The sequence below is a fragment of the Rissa tridactyla genome, chromosome 2, assembly GCF_028500815.1.
Source record: "Rissa tridactyla isolate bRisTri1 chromosome 2, bRisTri1.patW.cur.20221130, whole genome shotgun sequence".
In the NCBI taxonomy this organism is placed as follows: domain Eukaryota; kingdom Metazoa; phylum Chordata; class Aves; order Charadriiformes; family Laridae; genus Rissa; species Rissa tridactyla.
Genome location: NC_071467.1, coordinates 24619106 through 24639011, shown reverse-complemented (window position 1 = coordinate 24639011; position 19906 = coordinate 24619106). Strand labels below are relative to the sequence as shown.

Here is a 19906-nt window from a genome sequence, read left to right as displayed (position 1 = left end):
CCGCAGCATGATCAAACGTATTTAATCTGAAATTAACAGTTCTTTGAAATATTTTTAAATATTATTTCATCTTAAATTAAATTTCCATTAAAAACAAGCTTCAGAGCTTATTTTGTTCTCAGCTTGCAGCTGAGTATTTTCAGTTTGAACAGGAAAATTACTAAGCTTTATTTCCAAAATTATGTAATGTTTACAATTGCAAAACACTCACTAGCTTTAACTGAGCTCCATGTTGCCATAAAACTTCAGGGAACATCTCTGTTCCAAAGCACACACAAACAAAAATCAAGAACCCAACAGCACTAAACACACTTGAACTCATATATGCGTCACCTTACAGTAATTATATATGAAAAGTAGCTTCTCTTTCAACAGTGGTGGCTCCCTTATATTTAGATCCTGATATATGAGACACCAGCAAAAGAAAACTGAATAAAACAATCTAGTATGCATGCCGTTTTTGCAGCAAAACACAAAGATTAAAAAAATATGCTTTTAGCAATATAAAGTGCCTTGTTAATACCAATGGGGCTTAGATATAAACAACTCAAGAACCGAGTATTTATTGATTCTCAGTGCTATCACTGTAGCGATTCTATAGCTCATTTCAAAAAAATAAAAGCATGACTAACAGTAGCAACAGTTATTCCTAGATAAATATTGTTCCCCATGAACTTCTCCAAACAATTTCTTCATAACTGCTACAACTCATAAAGCAACTAATTCTATTTACATTTTATTTTGCAAAAAGTAAACTAATTCAGTAACAGACTTTAAGAGCCAGTAATAAATAAAAACTGTCAGGGGTCACTAATATTAGCAATGCTCACATAGGCCAATTCTGAATCCTTCTTTACGTCATCTTTACTCCAAAACTCCCTTTCAAAGGAGGATGGTCTCTTGGTTATGGAGCTCTCCAAGAGCAGGTACAGTACACAATAGACTCTATATGTTGCCCTCAAGTCAATTAAGCACTTACTCCTTTAGTTCTCTCTCAAGTGGAGACAAAGACATTCTGAAACCTTGCAGAGTCGTGTTAAAACATAGGCAAACTGCAGTAAATAGGAAGCAAGACAGCGAGTAAAAATCCTTAGTCTTAAAATCTCTGTCCATAAACATAGTTTTATGATTCCAGTATATGGTTTTTTTCACTTTTTTGGTTTTTTTAATACAACAAAGAAAACACCACCACACAGTCTTACCCTCATTGGATGAATATCAGCATAGGGAGGCTTTCCTTCAGCCATTTCTATTGAAGTGATACCAAGGGACCAGATGTCTGCCACGCAGTTATAGCCAATCTCTTGTATTACTTCAGGAGCCATCCAAAACGGAGTTCCTATAACAGTATTACGTTTTGCCATTGTATCCTGTAATTATATTATTTATGCAATTAAAACAGAGATGCTTATTTTCAGATTCTTTTGATATGAAGTCTATATTTAAAAGTTAAATTAGCCACCCAAAGGTCAAATGGTAGTGACTTCCAATTAAGACCAAACAGATTCAGCCCATCCGCCCAGAGAGGCCAAACAGGTGCCAATGATCATAAACCTCAAAGAAAAGTTTAAGCAGAATCATCAGGCACTTGAAGTACACTGGGTTATAAAAATAAACAACTAAAAACCAAATAGCCCAGCAATAAATTAAATAGTCATCATGATAAAGAATGTTAGCTCTACCACTAGTCACTCCTCAGACACAAAATTCAAGCTATAAGGAAAAGACAAAAATAAAAGAACACGGTTAGGAGCACTAGAGCATTTTCAAAAGATCTTTCCACAGGTACTCACTGTTAACTGGCCAGCCACGCCAAAATCAGCTAATTTTGCGTGTCCCTCAGTGTTAAGAAGAATGTTTCCAGCCTTTATATCTCTATGTATTTTTCTCATAAAGTGCAAGTATTCAAGTCCTTTAAGAGTAGATTTCAGAATAGTTGCAATTTCATCTTCTGTTAGCTGTAAGAAACATAAAACCACTTTCAGGTATACACATAGAGTCTATATATTTGAACTATTTAAAACATGATCATTTCATAACTATTATTATAAATTATAGAGAGAATGCATATTAATGTATTTTATTTTAACACAGGAATATGCCCAATAGCATTTACAATTCAAAACTCTGATCTACTAACTTGATCCATATAGCTAGATTCTTACATGTCTAGAGTCCAGTTAGAGCAAACGAGCTGCAAAACTAGAGAAGGGCTGACTGATGCAGATCAGATGGCAGAATATGCAATATTCTCTTGCCTGTCAATCAAAAGTTACTATTCTTTACATGTTGACATCCTTCATAAAAACTGCTGCACAGTTTCTACAATATGCAACTAATAAATTTATCACTAGGATCATACATATTAATTGTCAAGTTATGCATTACCTTTGTCAAAACAAAGGTAATGGTGGTCACCAGTGGACTAGATGGCACATACCAGAATACATCCCTGGAAAAAGAGAGTCCCTTTCACTACTGTGGAAAGCTAGAACTATTCCTCAAACATCCATGCCCTTAGGTTCTGCACACAGTTTGCCCAACAAACTAGCACAGTTCTACATTTGGAAAGAGATGAACAAAATGCCATGTTTTCTTTATTGCTCAAATTCCTACATATGAAATGCCTGCTAAGTCTACAATTAGTAGTACAAACTTTTGTCCCCTAGCTATTCCTAATTGCACTACTATTAGTTTCTCATTGCCAGCAAAATTTACATATTAGAGAGGATGAATTAAGAGCTTCTTCGCAAGAGCAAAAAACCACAAAACAAAAAGCAAGGGATAAACGTCTACAGAAAACAGCCAAATGATTATTTACCACAAAGCTTGTGAAAAATATATTCATCAGAGATAGCTTGCTACATATTATCTGTAGGGAGAAATACAGAAATACAAACACCCCAGCAGTTCCCAACTAGTTTACCAGTTTACAGAGTTTTACCAAAGTCTGTCAAGTTAGCCATTCCTTCTAAGGCTAGTGCCTTCATTTGATATGGAATGTAAGTAAATGTTAACTTTTGTAAACAAATATTTCACCCTGCGTGTACTCCATACTGACACAAAGCTGCAGAACTACACCTATACACATGTGCCCCAACAGCCCTCCCAAAATCCTACTCAGCCCCAAAAAAGGACAACTAAGATGTCAGGGTACTCTTATGCTGGAAGTTGCCAATATCTATTACCACTGGTTTCTTTAAACCATAGACAATTACAGAAATGGTTGAGAACAGATGCCAATCAGATGCTATGGGCTTTTTCTTGCACCATTCTTTTCTTGTTGCCAACTGATGCAGAGAATGAACACTCACTGAACTTGTGGGTTCTTTTTAAATTACCTGCATCACTTGTCCATTGCAAGATGATATCCTCATAGGAAAATATAATCAGATTGAATATGGCTCTTCAATTTCAGCCACCAATACTGTATTTTTTAAAATGTCTACCAAAAATTTTAATTTGCTGTCTATGCAAAGGTTTCCTGTTACTTCTTAATATTAAGTATAGATAATCCGCATGAGCTATGCTGTAATATATCATGTTATTATCACACTATAAAGTTGTACAACTGAACTAACAGAAATCTTAACGTAGCTGGCCCTGAATATATTTTGTAAGACAAACCACATTTTAGTAAGCAGAACTACCACTATGTGAAGATGATGCAACATGTCAGCCCATGACTTTCAAAGTAGTTGCAGCCTGTTGATATCTTCTGGTTTCTAAAAAATATACTCTTTTACACATTTACCAGTGCATAATACTATCTTCTACAGCCATGCTGAATTTTTAAGAGGTTCCTTTACGTTCTTTAATAATAGCATGGCCTTCAGTTACTTCTAAGAATTAAGGTAGAAGAGTTGAGGCTCCTTAGAACTTTAGAGTTCCTCAAGTCAACAATACATTTTGCACAGTTATACCCAGCTCTCTTTCATAACATGTTTGCTGTTTATTTTTGAGTCAGGATGAATAGAAAGGTACTCTCAAATTAGTCAAGTAACTGAATACAAACTGAGAAACAAAATTGAAAATTTGAAGAGTAAGAAAAAAAAATTGCAACAGGGATATTTACTGAAATCTGTAAAAGCATCACAAAGAAAACACTAAGAACCCTTTTGCTTGATTTTTAAGCAGACCAGACAAACTTCAGTTTTACAGCCAAAAAAAAAATTATTATCCATTATTAAACACCTATTATAAGTAAAGAGGTGGTGTAGTCTGGGCAGTCCAAAACACTTCTTTTATTTACTACTTTAATATGTTGCAGAATTCATGTACTATCACAAATATACAATAACCTGCAAGTATGAACTGGCAACAAGCTGACAGACATTTCATTACCAAAGAAAATACAATACAGTAAAAAAAAAAAAAAAGAGAGAGAGAGATTTTCATTTATCTGCTTCATAAACTACATGGACTACTAAATTATCAGCTAGCACAGTTGTTTATCTTCATTGCTTTAGTTCAACGTAAAGGAACACACAAGCTCCTGAACAAGTGTTATCAGAGAAACAGTAAGAGTGAACCTTTGGCAGGTACCAGACACCCCAAGAACACTTCTCAGATTTTGATCAACATATATTCTACAAAAAAAGCAAAAAACACATGCACAATTCATCCCATGTGATACAGCTTCTCAAGGTTATACAAAGAAACTATTCATGCAACTAAAATGCTGTTCAACTACAGTACTTTGATGCTTTAATATAAGAACTAAACAAATGAACTTGACACATTCTTAGAAATGCAAGAAACTACAAAACTGAAGATGAATACTCTAATTTGGCTGCAACACCGAATTGCATTTTTCCCTTTCTCTGCTTTTCCAATCCCATACAGAAATTAAATTAAGCAATAGCAATTCCTTCCAGTTTCAGTTTTGAAAGTGTTGGTACACATCCGCACCTCCCTCCAAAAAAAAAACACGACCAAAAGCCCACAAGAAACAAAAAACACACTCATAATCACTCAAAGCCACCAGAATGACTCAACAGAAAGGAAAAAATGATTAGTCAGCAAGATTACCTGCATTTGAGTTGCTCATAACAAGTTTTAATTATTTAACAAACAGAACCACTTCCCTATTCCAGCTTCTATCCAGTCTCATAAAACCTGGGCGTGGAGCCCAAGGGCACAGTTACACATATATTTATTTGAACAGCAGTGCCAAGCTCCAGTCCCTCCTTCCACAGCAACCTACAGCAGTCATTCCCACTGGGTGTCAGCCCTTCCACTCAACAACTGTAACTGACCCTAGTTAAAAATAAACCTGTCTGCCAAATTATTTGTCCAACAATTCAGTTCCCTGAGTCAATTCATGGCATAGTCAACAGGGATGTAGCAGAGCAGGAGCTGCTCAAACTGGCATTGCTTTCCAAATAAGTACATGTGTTGCCATACCCAAAGAGTCCTGGTAACTTTTTATAAACCTTTCCCTGTGCAAGTAGAGGATGAAATTGATGGTGGCGTTAGCTCCATGCTCCACAGCAAGCAGTTACCGCCTCTGCTGCACATTATGCATTTCCTGCCTGCCATTTATCTCTGAGATCTTTCAGTGCTTCTATTCAGTGGCACACTGCTCAAAGTCTTTATTTGTGCTGCTTCTTTATGGTGACTACTATGCTGCTTCAAAGGAGTGTATGCCAGGAGAACTGAAAACCCTGTTATACACAGCTCAAACAAGACAGCTTTCCTGGCATTGCACCAAAGGAGTGAAACCACCTGCCTGCTCTGGAGTCAGGAAAGAAGGGACTTTCAATCAACTGTAAGATAAACTAAACAATGGTCAGAAGAATATCTGGAGAAAGAGACAACTCTCATTATCTGAAGACTCACACTACGGGCAATTTAAGCTCTGGCTACTAACGTGTATCATGAATTGTTTGAGACATGCTGAGTGTAACACTTTCTGCCAGAGCTTTGCCAAATCCACCCCACTTCAGAAACAATACAACATCCTGAATCTCCAAAGACTACCATGCAGTTAATCCTGAACATGCACGAAAAAATGATGCTGAGCACTGACAAATGTACAGCATGATAGGCATACAACTTACTGCCCGCTTTCATCCAGAAGCAAGTATTACAAGAAACTGTGCTTAGAAGGCTCTGCAGAGAAGGTCTCTCTTCAATATGTGGCGTTTCTAAGAAGCTAAATCCCTAGCTTTAGTTCTTCAAAAATTAGTTGTTAAGCCACATGGAGATCTTTGGATCAACTCTATATGAAGAAGTGCTTTTGCAGCTGCATGGCAAAATCCAGCTCTCAAAAGGAGAGGGTAACAGAACACCTGTACCAAAAGGCTGACAAAGAAGCTAAGGACTGAGAATCCAGCAAACCAGAAGAGAGTGAGTTTGAGAGTACTCCAGCCTGATACACCATCTGGGGACCATCTGTAAAGGAAAGCTCTAGCATAACTATGTGTTTCAAAAGTAAGAAGTATTTAAGTAACATCAAAATACATACAGTGGTCAGAAAGGCCCACAGAAATGAATGGCACCTATAAGAAGTAAGCAGAGAGAATGAGTTGTGTTTATCGGGAACATCAGTAGCAGCAGGGAAGCACAGGTAAAAGGGAGAACAGGTTTACTCTGCCGTAAGTGATGAGACACATCAATCACAACGCCAGATGCCCTAGGTGCATCCACTTGTGCTTCATAAAGTGTGTGTGTATATATATACACACACACGCGTATATATTATCATCATCTATATAATGTGATGCAGTCACTAAAGTCATTCCTGCTTATATTATTGCTAAACATGGCCAAGTGTATGCATAACAATACTCAAGACAGAATGTTTAACTTTAATATCTTATAATATTTAGAAGGATGCAATGAATTTCCAGCCTTACTCAAAGTACACTCACCTTCCCTACGCAAAATTACCTTTTCAGAAAATAATGTACTGCCATATTAAATGTTACATGAAATCACAACCAAAAAAAAACTCTAAAAAGATCTTTTTAAATTATTAATTTCTTGATTTTTGTGCAATTTAAACTTTTTGCAGAACATACATTACCCATGCATACCACTGAAAATAATTACATAAATACAAAAATCTCCAAAAAAATATTTCTAAAACCACAATTGTTATTAATCAGCAGCATAGCAGCTGAGCGATACATACACTATTTCTTCCCTTACTGGACTTATAAAGCATTATACGAAAAGTTCTAGTTAGGTTATTTCTGTAGACCAAAACTGTCTATTGCAGATGTTTTTGCACAACATTAATGGTATTTAAGTATTTTGTATGCAGCAAAGAAGGCAAATGGTATCCTGGGCTGCATTAGACAAAGTGTTGCCAGCAGGTGGAGGGAGGTGGTCCCTCCCCTCTGCTCAGCACTGGTGAGGCCACACCTGCAGTACTGGGTCCATTTCTGGGCTCCCCAGTACGAGAGAGACATGGACATACTGGAGACAGTCCACCAAAGGGCCATAAAGATGATTAAGGGAATGGAGCATCTTCCACATGAGGAAAGGCTGACAGAGCTGGGAGAAGAAAAAGCTCAAGGGGGACCTCGTCAATGTGTACAAATATCTGAAGGGAAGATGCAAAGAGGTCGGAGCCAGGCCCTTTTCAGTGGTGCCCTGTGACAGGACCAGAGGCAATGGGCACACACTGAAACACAGGAGGTTCCCTCCAAATGTCAGGAAACACTTTTTTACTGTGAGGGCAACCAAGCACTGGAATAAGTTGCCAAGGAAGGTTGTGGCGTCTCCCTCCTTGAAGGCATTCAAAAGCCATGTGGACATGCTCCTGGGCAACCACCTCTAGATGTCCCTGCTTGAACAGGATAGTTGGATCAGGTGACCTCCAGAGGTCCTTTCCAACCTCAACCATTTTATAACTCCATATTAGTACCATTTACAACTAAATTATTCCATACAGCAGAATTAGATGCATTTATACCAATATGAATAAATCAGGGGTGCATGGTTGGTTGGTTTGTTTGACTGGTCTACATTTAAAGCTTGCATATCACCCCAAAATAAAGGAAGTCCAAAATATTTAGCTACTAAGGAATATCCAGCAAGTTAGTTGATTGAACAAACGTAAGTTATATAGAATCACAGAATCATAGAACCATTTTTGTTGGAAAAGACCTTTAAGATCATCAAGTCCAACTGTTAACCTAGCACTGCCAAGTCCACCACTAAACCACATTCCTAAACACCACATCTACACGTCTTTTAAATACCGTCAAGGATGGTGACGCCACCACTTCCCTGGGCAGCCTGTTCCAATGCTTGACAACCCTTTCAGTAAAGAAATTTTCCCTAATATCCAATCTAAACTTCCCCTGGTGCAACTTCAGGCCACTTCCGCTCATCCTATCGCTTGTTACTTAGAATCATAGAATAGTTTGCATTAGAAGGGACCTTTAAAGATCATCTAGTCCAACCCCCTGCAATGAGCAGGGACATCTTCAACCTGCTTTTCAATGTTTACAGGGATGGCGCATCTATTACCTCTCTGGGCAACCTGTTCCAGTGTTTCACCACCACCGTTGCAAAAAAATTCATACTTTTATCTGGTCTAAATCCACCCTCTTTCAGTTTAAAACCATTACCCCTTGTCCTGTCACGACAGGCCCTGCTAAAACGTTTGTCCCCATCTTTCCTGTAGGCCTTCTTAAGTACTGAAAGGCCACAATAAAGTCCCCCTGGAGCCTGCTCTTCTCCAGGCTGAACAACTCCAACTCTTTCAGCCTGTCCTCATAGGAGAGGTGTTCCAGCCCTCTGATCATTTTTGTGGCCCTCCTCTGGACCCGCTCCAACAGGTCTATGTCTTTTCTGTGCTGAGGGCTCTACTTGGGAGAAGTGTGCTCCTAAGGAGGTAAATCCCTAGCTTTAGTTCTTGAAAAATTAGTCGTTGAGGTCCCTGCTGACAGGAAGATAGCCAATGTCATTCTAATTTACAAGAAGGGCATGAGGGAAGACCCAGAAAACCACAGACCTGTTAGTCTAACCTCAGTTCCTAGAAAAATTATGGAGATCATGCTGGATACTACTGAAGTACATTTGAAGAACAATGCAATCATCAGGCACAGTCAACATGGGTTCACAAAGGGAAAATGCAGTTTAAATTAAAGGGATATCCTTCTGTTGATAAGGTCACCCACCTAGTGGATGAAGGGAAAGCAGCAGATGTAGTCTTTTTGGGGTTTAGCAAGGCTTTTGATACTGTCCCTCACAGTATCCTTCTAGACAAGTTGTCCAACTGTGGGATGAGTAGGTACATGGTGTGCTGGGTGAAGAACTGGCTAAAGGGCAGAGCTCAAAAGGTTGTCATGAATGGGGCTATATCTGGTTAGTGAATTGTCATCAGCAGTGTTCCTCAGAGCTCAATTCTAGGGCCAGCCCTGTTCAATGTATTTATCAATGATCTGGATGCAGGAGTTGAATGTTCCATTAGCAAGTCTGCTGATGATACCAAACTGGGGAGTGCTGTTGACTGTCGAGGGACAGATGGCCTTGCAAAGGGATCTAGATACATTGGAGCATTGAGCAATGGTCAATTGCAGGAAATTCAATAAGTCCAAATGCCAGAATCTTCTCCTGAGACAGAGTAACGTCAGACACAGGTATAATTTAGGAGACAAGTGGCTGGAGAGCAGCCCTGCAGAAAGGGATCTGGGGGTGCTGGTCAACAGCAGGCTCAATAGGAGTCAGCAGTGTGCCCTGGCAGCCAAGAGGGCAAACCTCATCCTGGGATGCATCAAACACTGTGTAACCAGCTGGTCAAGAGAGGTGATGATCCTGATGCGTTGAGCATTGGTGCAGTCTCAGCTTGAGCACTGCGTGCAGTTCTGGGCCCCACCATTTAAGAAGGATGTGAAGGTCCTTGAATGCCTCCAGAGGAGGGCAACAAAACTGGAGAAAGGGCTGGAAGAAATGCCCCATGAGGAGCAGCTGAGGACTTTAGGCTTGCCTAGTTTGGAGACAAGGAGGCTGAGGGGTGACTGTTATTACTCTCTACAGCTCCCTGAGGGGACAAAGTGGAGAGGGACGTGCTGACTCCCTCTCCCTGGGATCCAGTGATAGGACAGGTGGGAAACATTCAAAGCTGTGCCAGGGAAGGTTTAGACCCGACATTAGGAAGCATTTATTTACCGAGAGGGTGGTCAATCACTGGAACAGGCTTCCTAGAGAGGTGGTCGATGCCCCAAGCTCAAAATGTTTAAGAGGCATTTAGACAATGCCCTTAACAACATGCTTTAACTTTCGGTCATCCCTGAATTGGACTAGGTCAGCGTTATTGGTCCCTTGCAACAGAAATAGTCTATTCTATTTCTTCCACAGCCATGAGCGTAGCAGTTAACCCCGCTTATATTTTACAATGCATTTCATCATTCTAAACTTGTTTTAAAAGGACACAGTCCTGAAGACACATTACCTAAATGCATTTAACGGCTTATATCTTCATATACACAAGATATGAAAAAAAAATATCTAGTACTCTCTAGTTCTAACAGTAATTTGATGTTGACATACAAGCAATTACATTGATAACTACCACACAATACAATTAAAAGAAACAAAATATTTAATATTTTAATATAAGGCATATCACAGAATGGTAGGGAGTGGAAGGGACCTTCAGAGATCATCTAGTCCAACCCCCCTGCCAAAGCAGGTTCACCTAGAGTAGGTTGGATAGGAATGCATCCAGGCGGGTTTTGATTATCTCCAGAGAAGGACTGAAGTACAGAAGCTTTTCCTCATGTTCAGACGGAATTTCCTGTGTTCCAGTTTGTGCCCGTTGCCCCTTGTCCTGTTGCCAGGCACCACTGAAGAGAGTCTGGCCCCATCCTCTTGACACCCGCCCTTTAGATATTGATAAGCATTGATAAGATCCCCTCTCAGTCTTCTCTTCCCCAGGCTAAACAGACCCAGGTCTCTCAGCCTTCCCTCATAAGAGAAGTGCTCCATTCCCTTGATCATCTTTATAGCCCCCCACTGGACTCTCTCCAGTAGTTCCTTGTCTTTCTTGACCTGGGGAGCCCAGAACTGAACACAGTACTCCAGGTGCGGCCTCACCAGGGCAAAGTAGAGGGGGAGGATGACCTCCCCCGACCTGCTGGCCGTGCTCTTTTTAATGCGCCCCAGGATACCATTGGCCTTCTTGGCCACGAGGGCATGTTGCTGGCTCATGGTCAACTTGTCCACCAGGACTCCCAAGTCCCCCTCTGCAGAGCCGCTCTCCAGCGGGTCAATCCCTAACCAGTACACAGGGTTATTCCTCCCTAGCTGCAGGACCCTAAAATTGCCCTTGTTGAACTTCATTAGGTTCCTCTCCGCCCAATTCTCTAGCCTTCTAGTGGTTCAGTCATCCCTCCCAGTTTTGTATTATCAGTAAAACTTGCTGAGGGTACACTCTGTCCCTTCATCCAGGTTGTTGATGAATATGTTGAACGTGACTGGGCCCAGTACTGGCCCCTGGGAAACACTGCTAGTTACAGGCCTCCAACTGGACTCCGCGCTGCAGATCACAACCCTCTGAGCTCTGCCATTCAGCCAGTTCTCAATCCACCTCACTGTCCACTCACCTAACCCACACATCGTAAGCTTACCTATGAGGATGTTATCAGATACTGTGTCAGAAGCCTTGATGAAGTCAAGGTAGACAACATCCATTGCCCTCCCTTCATCCACCCAGCCAGTCATTCCGTCACAGAAGGCTATAAGATTGGTCAAGCATGGTCTTTGAAGAGGCCAAAGTTAGCTGTCCTGAAGTCCGGGGTTGTAATTCTACTTTTTGCCCTGCTTCTTCCACGCAGGATCCTGAACTCCACCATTTCATGGTCACTGCATGGCTACCCCAACCTTTACATGCCCAACTAGTCCTTCTTTGGTTGTCAGCATGAGGTCCAGCAGCGTACCTCACCTTCTTGGTTTCTCCACCACCTGTGTCAAAAAGTTATCATCAATGCTGTGCAGGAACCTCCTGGACCGTGCGTGCCTGTCCGTCTTTGCCTTTCCAGCAGACATCAGGGTGGTTGAAGTCCCCCATGAGAACCAGGGCCTGTGAGCGTGAGGCTATTTCCAGCTGTCTGCAGACTTCTTTCTAATCCAGTGGTCTGTAGTAAACACCCAAGACAGTGTCTCCCATATTAGCCTGCCCCTTAATTCTTATACATAAGCTCTCAACATGTTCTTCATCCACCCCTAGGCAGAGCTCAATACATTCCAGTTGCGCTCTCACGTAGAGAACAACTCCACCACCTTGCCCTACTGGTCTGTCTTTCCTAAAAAGTACATAGCCATATGTTACAGTCAGTGTTGCTATCCTGGTCTGGATGTATGGTTCTTATACCATACTATTCCTGATCAAGCCATATGGGTATTATATTTCCTGTTAAAGCAGTTAATGTATTTTATTCTGAGCTTTTAAACATACAGCACCCTTCTTCCATTAGCATAGCATGCTCTATACCTTGCACCTTAGCGTAATTTCACAGTCATTATCTTTCTACTTCATTGCTGATTTCTAATTGTGTCAAGATCCTCATTTAAAATCCTGTGGAACATTTATCTGCTTGGTATCTTTGGCTAGTTATAATTCTGTATGCTGTGTCCCTTTGATGGGTGGGTGCTACCCCCTAAATATGAATCAGCCATGAAGCAGTTTCAAATCCTTCATCATCAAAACCACATGCAAGTTATATATTAAAATGAATGTGAATGATAAAGGTGAACAACTTTACAGCCTACACAAAAACATTAACCATTAAGCCAATCTTTAAAATGGAAATTTGGAGCAAAGCAGATCGCAGAAAATTCAGGTGTTCCATATCTATTAGGAGACCAGCTAATCCACATATTTACATCTATGGATGCCACGCACAAGGGAGGCTTCAGGGTGCATTTATACAGTCTATCACACACTACCCAATCCATGCAGCTGTTGGGACAACTCATCTACAGGTTCTCTGCTCACAGTCAATCATTCTCCTTCCTGAGGGCCCCTCTGAAGGGGTCCGGGTCAGCTGAATTGCTTTAACTGCCTAAGTCCATTCCCAGCTGCTCTTTTTACACTAAGTAATACATGCACATTAAGCCTGATGCTTCCAGGAAGTATCAGATCACTGCATCTAAACAGTCTGATTAGGTCAAACACACTGGCTAAGTGCACTCTCATGGCAAATAAAGGCGCCATGGTATAATCGTTCTTCCACCAGAAGCTACGAAGCTTGAACATCACTGATCTTATCATAATCACATACCTCTCCTATTCTTCATTTATGTGAAGACAAGGCTGGGCTAACAAAGAGGCTGAGATGCAGCAGAGGTGAGCAAATGAGCAGGGGAGATGGCAGTTACTATGATACACTTCAAACATTACAAGTGGAAAGGGTAACATGAATTAAGGCAGAAAGCTTCAGAGAGAAAAAGTTGTTACGGTTGCAGCTCTAGCCTGGAGTCAACATTAGATTCTGGTTCCCATTGTCTGCTACAAAATTCAGTGAGACTACACTGTCCTTAAGTCACTTCCCTTGAGCTTCACTTTCAGAGCAATTACTTTTCAGACTTCTTGTTTTAAGCAGACCTGCATGCTCTGTGTGCTCCTCAAAACAAAAATCACAGCCTGTATTTTGAGTGAGATACCAAGTCATGACATCTAAATTACTTATGATGACACGGTTTGGCCTAAAACTTTCAGTAATTGTGCCATTCTTCTTACTGAGCCCAAGTCATGCTACATGTAAAATCATATGGAAAATATGCTGCAATAAACATAACAATGGCCATTCACTGCACAGGTGATGATCAGTGTTGGAATTTTTTCAGATGTGTGTTTTTGACTATGTAATCCCAGTAACGTAACTTTTTGTGATGTTTCTTGAATACAATATGCAACAGACCCCACCTTCTCCTTAAATTAGCATTTTTATACTGGATAATTCAAGATAGTGCTAAGAAATCAGAGTCTTCTACCTGTAGTTCAAAAAAATTAATATAGCCTAGCAGCAACAAAAAGTTATCTAAAACATATCATTTGGAAAACTATTTCAGGATATCTCGGGTATCTCCCACGGTCACATGCTCAACATCAGCTAGCACTAATAAGTACACATAGGGAGATGAAGAACTGATTAGAATATGGAAGTCAGACTCCTTAGTCCTTATTCTTCACTACCAAGTGTCAGCTTGCTGTGACACCAATGAAGTATTTGCCAGACAAGGCCAAGGCTTCAATCAGAAGCAGATGCACCTGCAGATCACCACCTTCCAACAGGCCTGCTAACAGCAGCAAAGCATTAGCATTTCTATGAACACAGGATCCTCAGAGGAATGAAGGCTACTGGAGAGAAACAGGATCTACCTGACAAAGGCAGTCAAGAGTATCTTTGTTTGCTAACCTACAAGAGAGCTTTAAACTAGGTTCACCGGGGAACATAAACCAAAGCCTTCAGCTAAGTGGAGGAACACAGAATGGAGAAGCACATATAGGACAGAGTTTCCAGTGGAAGTTTTCTAACTCCCTTTCAGAGAAAGTAGGGCAAAACAGTACATCTGAAACCCTGCACACAGACGTATACAGCCTATGATTCAAAGAGGAAGAACTGCAAGCCTGTGCACAACTGCAGAGCTATGACGTCACTGGAATTAAAGACACAACAGACAGTTCACACAACTAGCATGCTGTCAGAGATGGATGCGGGCTCCTCACAAGCAACAAGCAGGAAGGATGGGCAGGGTTGAACTCTTCACAAACATGCAGCTCTGCTATGGAACACAAACTTGTTGAGAGTTTATAGGTCAAAAATCAGATGGGTAGCCCAAAAGATGCATGCCATCATGGCATCTACTATAAACCATACAATCAAAAAGATGAGGTAGATGAAGTCATCCTCAGCACTGGAAGAAGCCTCTGATCACAGGCCATTGATGGGGGGAGGCGAGGAAGGGGAGGGGAGGATGCAACCAGCTCAATACCTGTTGGGAGGGCAACAGGTCAGGATACAAAAAAAATACAGGTGTAAGCAGTAATAATTTTTACTGCAGGTGCTGTACAGGCCCACTACAGAAGACATTCCACTAGACCAGCTACTCATGAGTAGAACTCGTCAGTGATGGCAGAGGCAGCCTTGGGAGTGACTATGAGATGCTGGAGGTTAAGTTATGAGAGAAGTGACAAAAGCAAGTAGCAGAACCAGATTTCCAGACAGCAAGCCTCAGCTGGTTAAAGGAAGTAGTAGGTGGGATCCCAGGGCATGCTGCCCTAAAGGGCAATGGAACCTTGAAGAGCTGGTTGAGCATCAAGGGCAACCTCCTTCAAGTATGAAAACAGTTGCTCCTGACATGCAAGATAACAAACAAGTACAGCAGGAGGCCATCTTGAATGAACTAGGAACTCCTGGCTGAGATAAAGTTCAAAAACTGAAGCATGAAAGAGACAGAAACAGACTACTAAAGACAAATAAAGAAGCATTGCCTGAATACTAAGGAGCAGAATTAGGAAGGCCAAGACTAGGGTGGGTTTGAAATTGGACAGCAATACAGAGAATAGCAAGAAGAGATCATATTGGTCTATATGTAGAAGAAAAGAAAGAAAAGAAAAAAAATAAACACACACAAGAAAAATGTTGGCCTGATGCTAAATTGGGTGGTCAGTCTCTTCACAAATGATGCAGAAGTCTCCTAAACATCTTCTTTGTATCAGTCTTTAGTAGGGGCTTCTCTGTCTCTCAGTTGTCTCTGCCTAGTAGCAAAAGTGGAATAAGTTAGGAATGACTCATATTAAGTTGGATAAATACAAGTCCATGGGAGCAGAGGAGATGCATCCAAAGACGCCAAGGAGGTGGCTTGTGCCAGTTCAAGGCTGGTTCTTATCAGCTTTAAAAAGTTACAATCAGGGGATGTCCCTTATGATACCATCTTCAAAAAGGGCAAGAAGAATGATTCAAGGAATTACAAACTGGCCAGCTTATTCTCAATCCCTAGGATATTATGAGGCAAATCCTCACAGAAGCTAATTTCTAGACACACAAAGGGTAAAAAGGTGGTTGGAAACAGCCAGCACAAGTTTACTAGTATGAAATCATGCCAAATTTGGCCACTTTCTTATGGCGACGAAGAGAGCGCTGAGAATGTCACTTAGTTTGACTTTACAAAGGCTGTTGACAATCTACAATGGAATTTTTTAGCTAATCTGGGGAATCATGGAGAAAATATGGAAGAACAACTGGCTGGACTGCTGGGCTCAATGGTGGTTCAAAACATTACCAATAGCCAGCTGTAAATAATATTCCTCAGAGGTTAACACCAGGGTGAATACTCCAACATGTTCATCAACAACCTAGACAGGGAGCTGGAACACACACCCATCACATTTGTGGATAACATGAAACAGGTGGAAGCTGTCAGTACACTAAAAGGTAGGGCTGCACTCAGAGGGACCTCAACAAGCTGGAGGAATTAGGTTGACAACAAAATTGAAGTTCAACAAAAGCAAAAGTCCCACACCTAAGACATAAGAACCCCATGCCATGAACAGCTAAGGATCAGTGGGGCAGGTAGCATTGCTGCAGGAAAGGTTCTGGAGTGGCTCCAGTAGACAAGCTGAATGTGAGTCAGCAATATACCCTCAAAACAGGGAAGGCTCACCATAATTTGGTCTTCATTAGGAAAGTACAGTCAGCAAGTCAGGTTAAGTAAATATTCCTCTTTATTTAGCACTTGTAAAGCCAAATCTGGAAGACTGTGCCCAGTTCCCGCCTACCATAAAAGAAATGCTGACAAACTGGAGAGTCCAGCAGTGGCAGCTAGAGCACATAATGTACCAAGTTGACACAGCAAGGTTTGTCTTGTCTGAAGAAGAGTGGATATTTCAATGCAATTTTCAACAATTTAAATGGGGCACTAAAAAAAAAAATCCTCATAGAGGCAGACACTTCTCAGAGTGGCAGAGAAAAAGGTGAATGGGCAAGTCACAAGTTGTCAGAGAGGAAGTTCAGTTAGAAACAAGAAGAAAGAAGTTCACAGGGCTGCAGAGAGAGACTGTTGAAATCCTCCCCCCTTTAGATTTTCAAAACTCAGCTGAACACGGTCCTGATCAACCTAATTCAACTTCAAAGTTCACCGTCCTTGGAACAGGAGATTCCATTAGATGCCTTTCAGAGGTCCCTTATAAAATAAAATTATCACTTATTTCAAATCAGTGGCACACTGTTCACCTCCTTCCTCGACACCTCTAAAATAAACATCCAATTTCAACAGAGTAACATTTCTTTTACCTGCCTTTTCCTACATTTCTTCCACTTCCTCACCACAAGAATATACAACAATAAATCCATCCCAACTTTAAACACAGATTCTTTTACTATAGAAAAAAATGTATATGGAAGAAGGATGTGTTTTTCTGACCTTTACGAAACTTGGCTTAATTCCTTAGATTGAGACAAATTTTATTGCCTGGATTAGAATTTTATATGCAGAGAGATTGACTCAAACTGGAAAGACATTAACAATTCAGATGGTATTTCTAGCTCTCCAAGGCAAACAATGATGGGGTTCTTTGAGGGGAAAGAGCATTGTGGGGAGGCAGTAAGGTTAAACTTCCACCCTTTAGTGTAACAGGAATAAGACTTTGTAGCGTTTTGCTATGCGAGGTGTATGTGGGGTACCACTAGAGGACTGACCTGATAAAACATTCATTTAAACACCTACTTCTAATTGGAACACATTAGTATAAGTTTCTTTATATTCTGTGTTTACATGGTCATTTTATTGTTTCAGCAACTTAAAACTGACATTACCAAAAATTATATGGAAAAGGGGAAAAAAAGCTGTTGCTTAAATCATGCAAGTCTAACAATCTTCTCTTCGAAAAATCTTCAGCAGCTCAAATTGAAAAATGAGTAACTGACTTCAAACCATGAATGCAACTTCTGCCATTCTCCGAAAATCTCCCCAAATTTGCCTTCTGATACTTGGGGGAAGGTGATGAGGAAACGGAGATCTGTTGAATATCCAACTAGACAAACTGTACAGATCAGAAAAACACATGAAAATTCTATCCCCCTTGAACATATTATAGCCTCTCTCAGATTTTAGCAGTGACCTGACAACAGAAAGAGATCAGTAGCAAACATGAACACTGTGAAACCCAGCAAATACAGCCATTAGAACTGAAGTAGTACTTTATAAGCTTTCTTCCAAGCAGCACATTTTAAAAACAGAAGGTCAGTGAATGATATGACGCTAAGCATTTTAAGATTACATGGCTACCAACAGTTTTAAGACTGCCCACAAAATGGTCTCCAACATCTTATGCACCTGCCTTGGGTAATCTATGTGGGAAACTACAGAAATCATCCAGGAAGCTAGTTCTCCTTAGAACTGACCTGTAGATGTTCATAGCAGTATCTGATTAATTAATAACAGTATTTATTTCAATGGAAATATGAAGATCAGACAAAGTTTGGGGAAAGATTATTCTGTCTTCAGAGAAACTCTTTTAGTATTTTGCAAATAAACACCAGACTTCAGATTATATGCTATTTTAATAACATATACAGCAATTCCTCACTGGGTGAGTAATATGCTAACATTGAGTCCTGTAGAAAAGGGGGAAGAGAGAACAATCTGTGTTTCACACTGCACATGTACCAGAGGATGCTGCATTGCCAGTCTTAGTTCTGAAGCTTCCTAACTTCTGAGTGCTTTTTTGGCAGCCTTATTTGCATTTAATATATACATAGTTATTTTGGAAACAGATTAATAACAGTGTATCTCTAACTTGCTCTTCTTTCATAAGAATTAACCAACGTATAACATGCATATTATTTCTGGCACACAAATAATAAATACTTTTTTCCTGAAATGAAACCTAATTTTCTCCTATGAGCTAGTTTCCAAGCCGATGGATAAGTTTTATTGCAAGGTTGCAAGAAAGGTCTATCATTTTGAGATCCAGGCACCACAATCCATTTCTGAGGAACCTACGTGCTACTTTAAAGAACTACGGAAAAATAATTCCTAAAAATTGAGATAATGCCCCCCAACATTTATGTAACAGTCAACCATTCGTTGCCCTAATAAGGCTTTTTTTTTTTTTTTTTTTTTTTTTTTAGACAAGCACTGAATAATCTCTGTGCTCCATTGCAGAAGCTAGTATAGACTACCTTGGTATGTAAGGCTAGACATGGAATAAGGCAACCAGGAATTTGGGATCAACTTCTTTCCTCTTCCTCAATCTGGCTGCATAGAAAAGTACTTGAAGAGTCTTGGCCTAAAGATCAGTTTCTGATCTGTAACATGACTGTCCAGCCCATTGATTCAATTCACCTCCCAGAAGACGGTCCATTCACCAACAGAACATGGTCAGCAGCATATCCAGGAAGGACTTGGCCACTGCCATAACTTCAGGCCACTGATATCAGTTAAACAAGTTAGCCAGCACAGAAGGAATTTCAGTCTTCATGTATGGACTGGCTGGCTACTAATTAATCCATGTGGGCTCAACTGAGGAAGTTATACTGTGATAGATGCTAATATATACTGTGATAGAGGCCTTAAGATAACCAATTTACAGATGCAAATCACATGTACTTCAGTGCAAAGGCCTACAAATTAAAACTATTTTAACTGCAAAATTACTGAGAAACATGACGGCTTAAAACTGCAAAATAACATTCTTATGAGCAAAGTGCCTTTAGCCCAGAGAGGCTACAGCCAACTGAATTTGATCGCCAAAAGAGACAGGATTAGAATGACTCAGTTAACCGTGATCAGTGGATGAGCAAGTGCACCCTAAATTATCAGTAGAGGCAGGGTTGCTGGTGTGTCAATACTCCCCAATATATTAACAGCAGCCAGCAGGACTTAAAGTATTGCTTCACACTGTAATTACCTCACTCTATTGCAAGCTGCCACTGAAAAAGTC

The 19906-nt window shown here is 40.5% G+C and overlaps 1 protein-coding gene across 2 annotated transcripts in view; it reads right to left on the bottom strand.

Annotated features, from left to right (window-relative positions):
- The window catches only part of STK3 (serine/threonine kinase 3), a 146512-nt gene that overhangs the window by 111322 nt on the left and 15284 nt on the right, over positions 1 to 19906 (bottom strand). For both annotated transcript variants that reach the window (XR_008464652.1, XM_054189723.1), the window contains exons 5-6: positions 1794 to 1958; positions 1203 to 1370 (exon numbers count right to left, since the gene is read on the bottom strand). Coding sequence is in view for 1 of the 2 variants with exons in the window: in XM_054189723.1 (XP_054045698.1) it covers positions 1203 to 1370; positions 1794 to 1958 (333 nt within the window). In the remaining variant the exon portion in view is untranslated. The remainder of the gene's footprint in view (positions 1 to 1202; positions 1371 to 1793; positions 1959 to 19906) is intronic.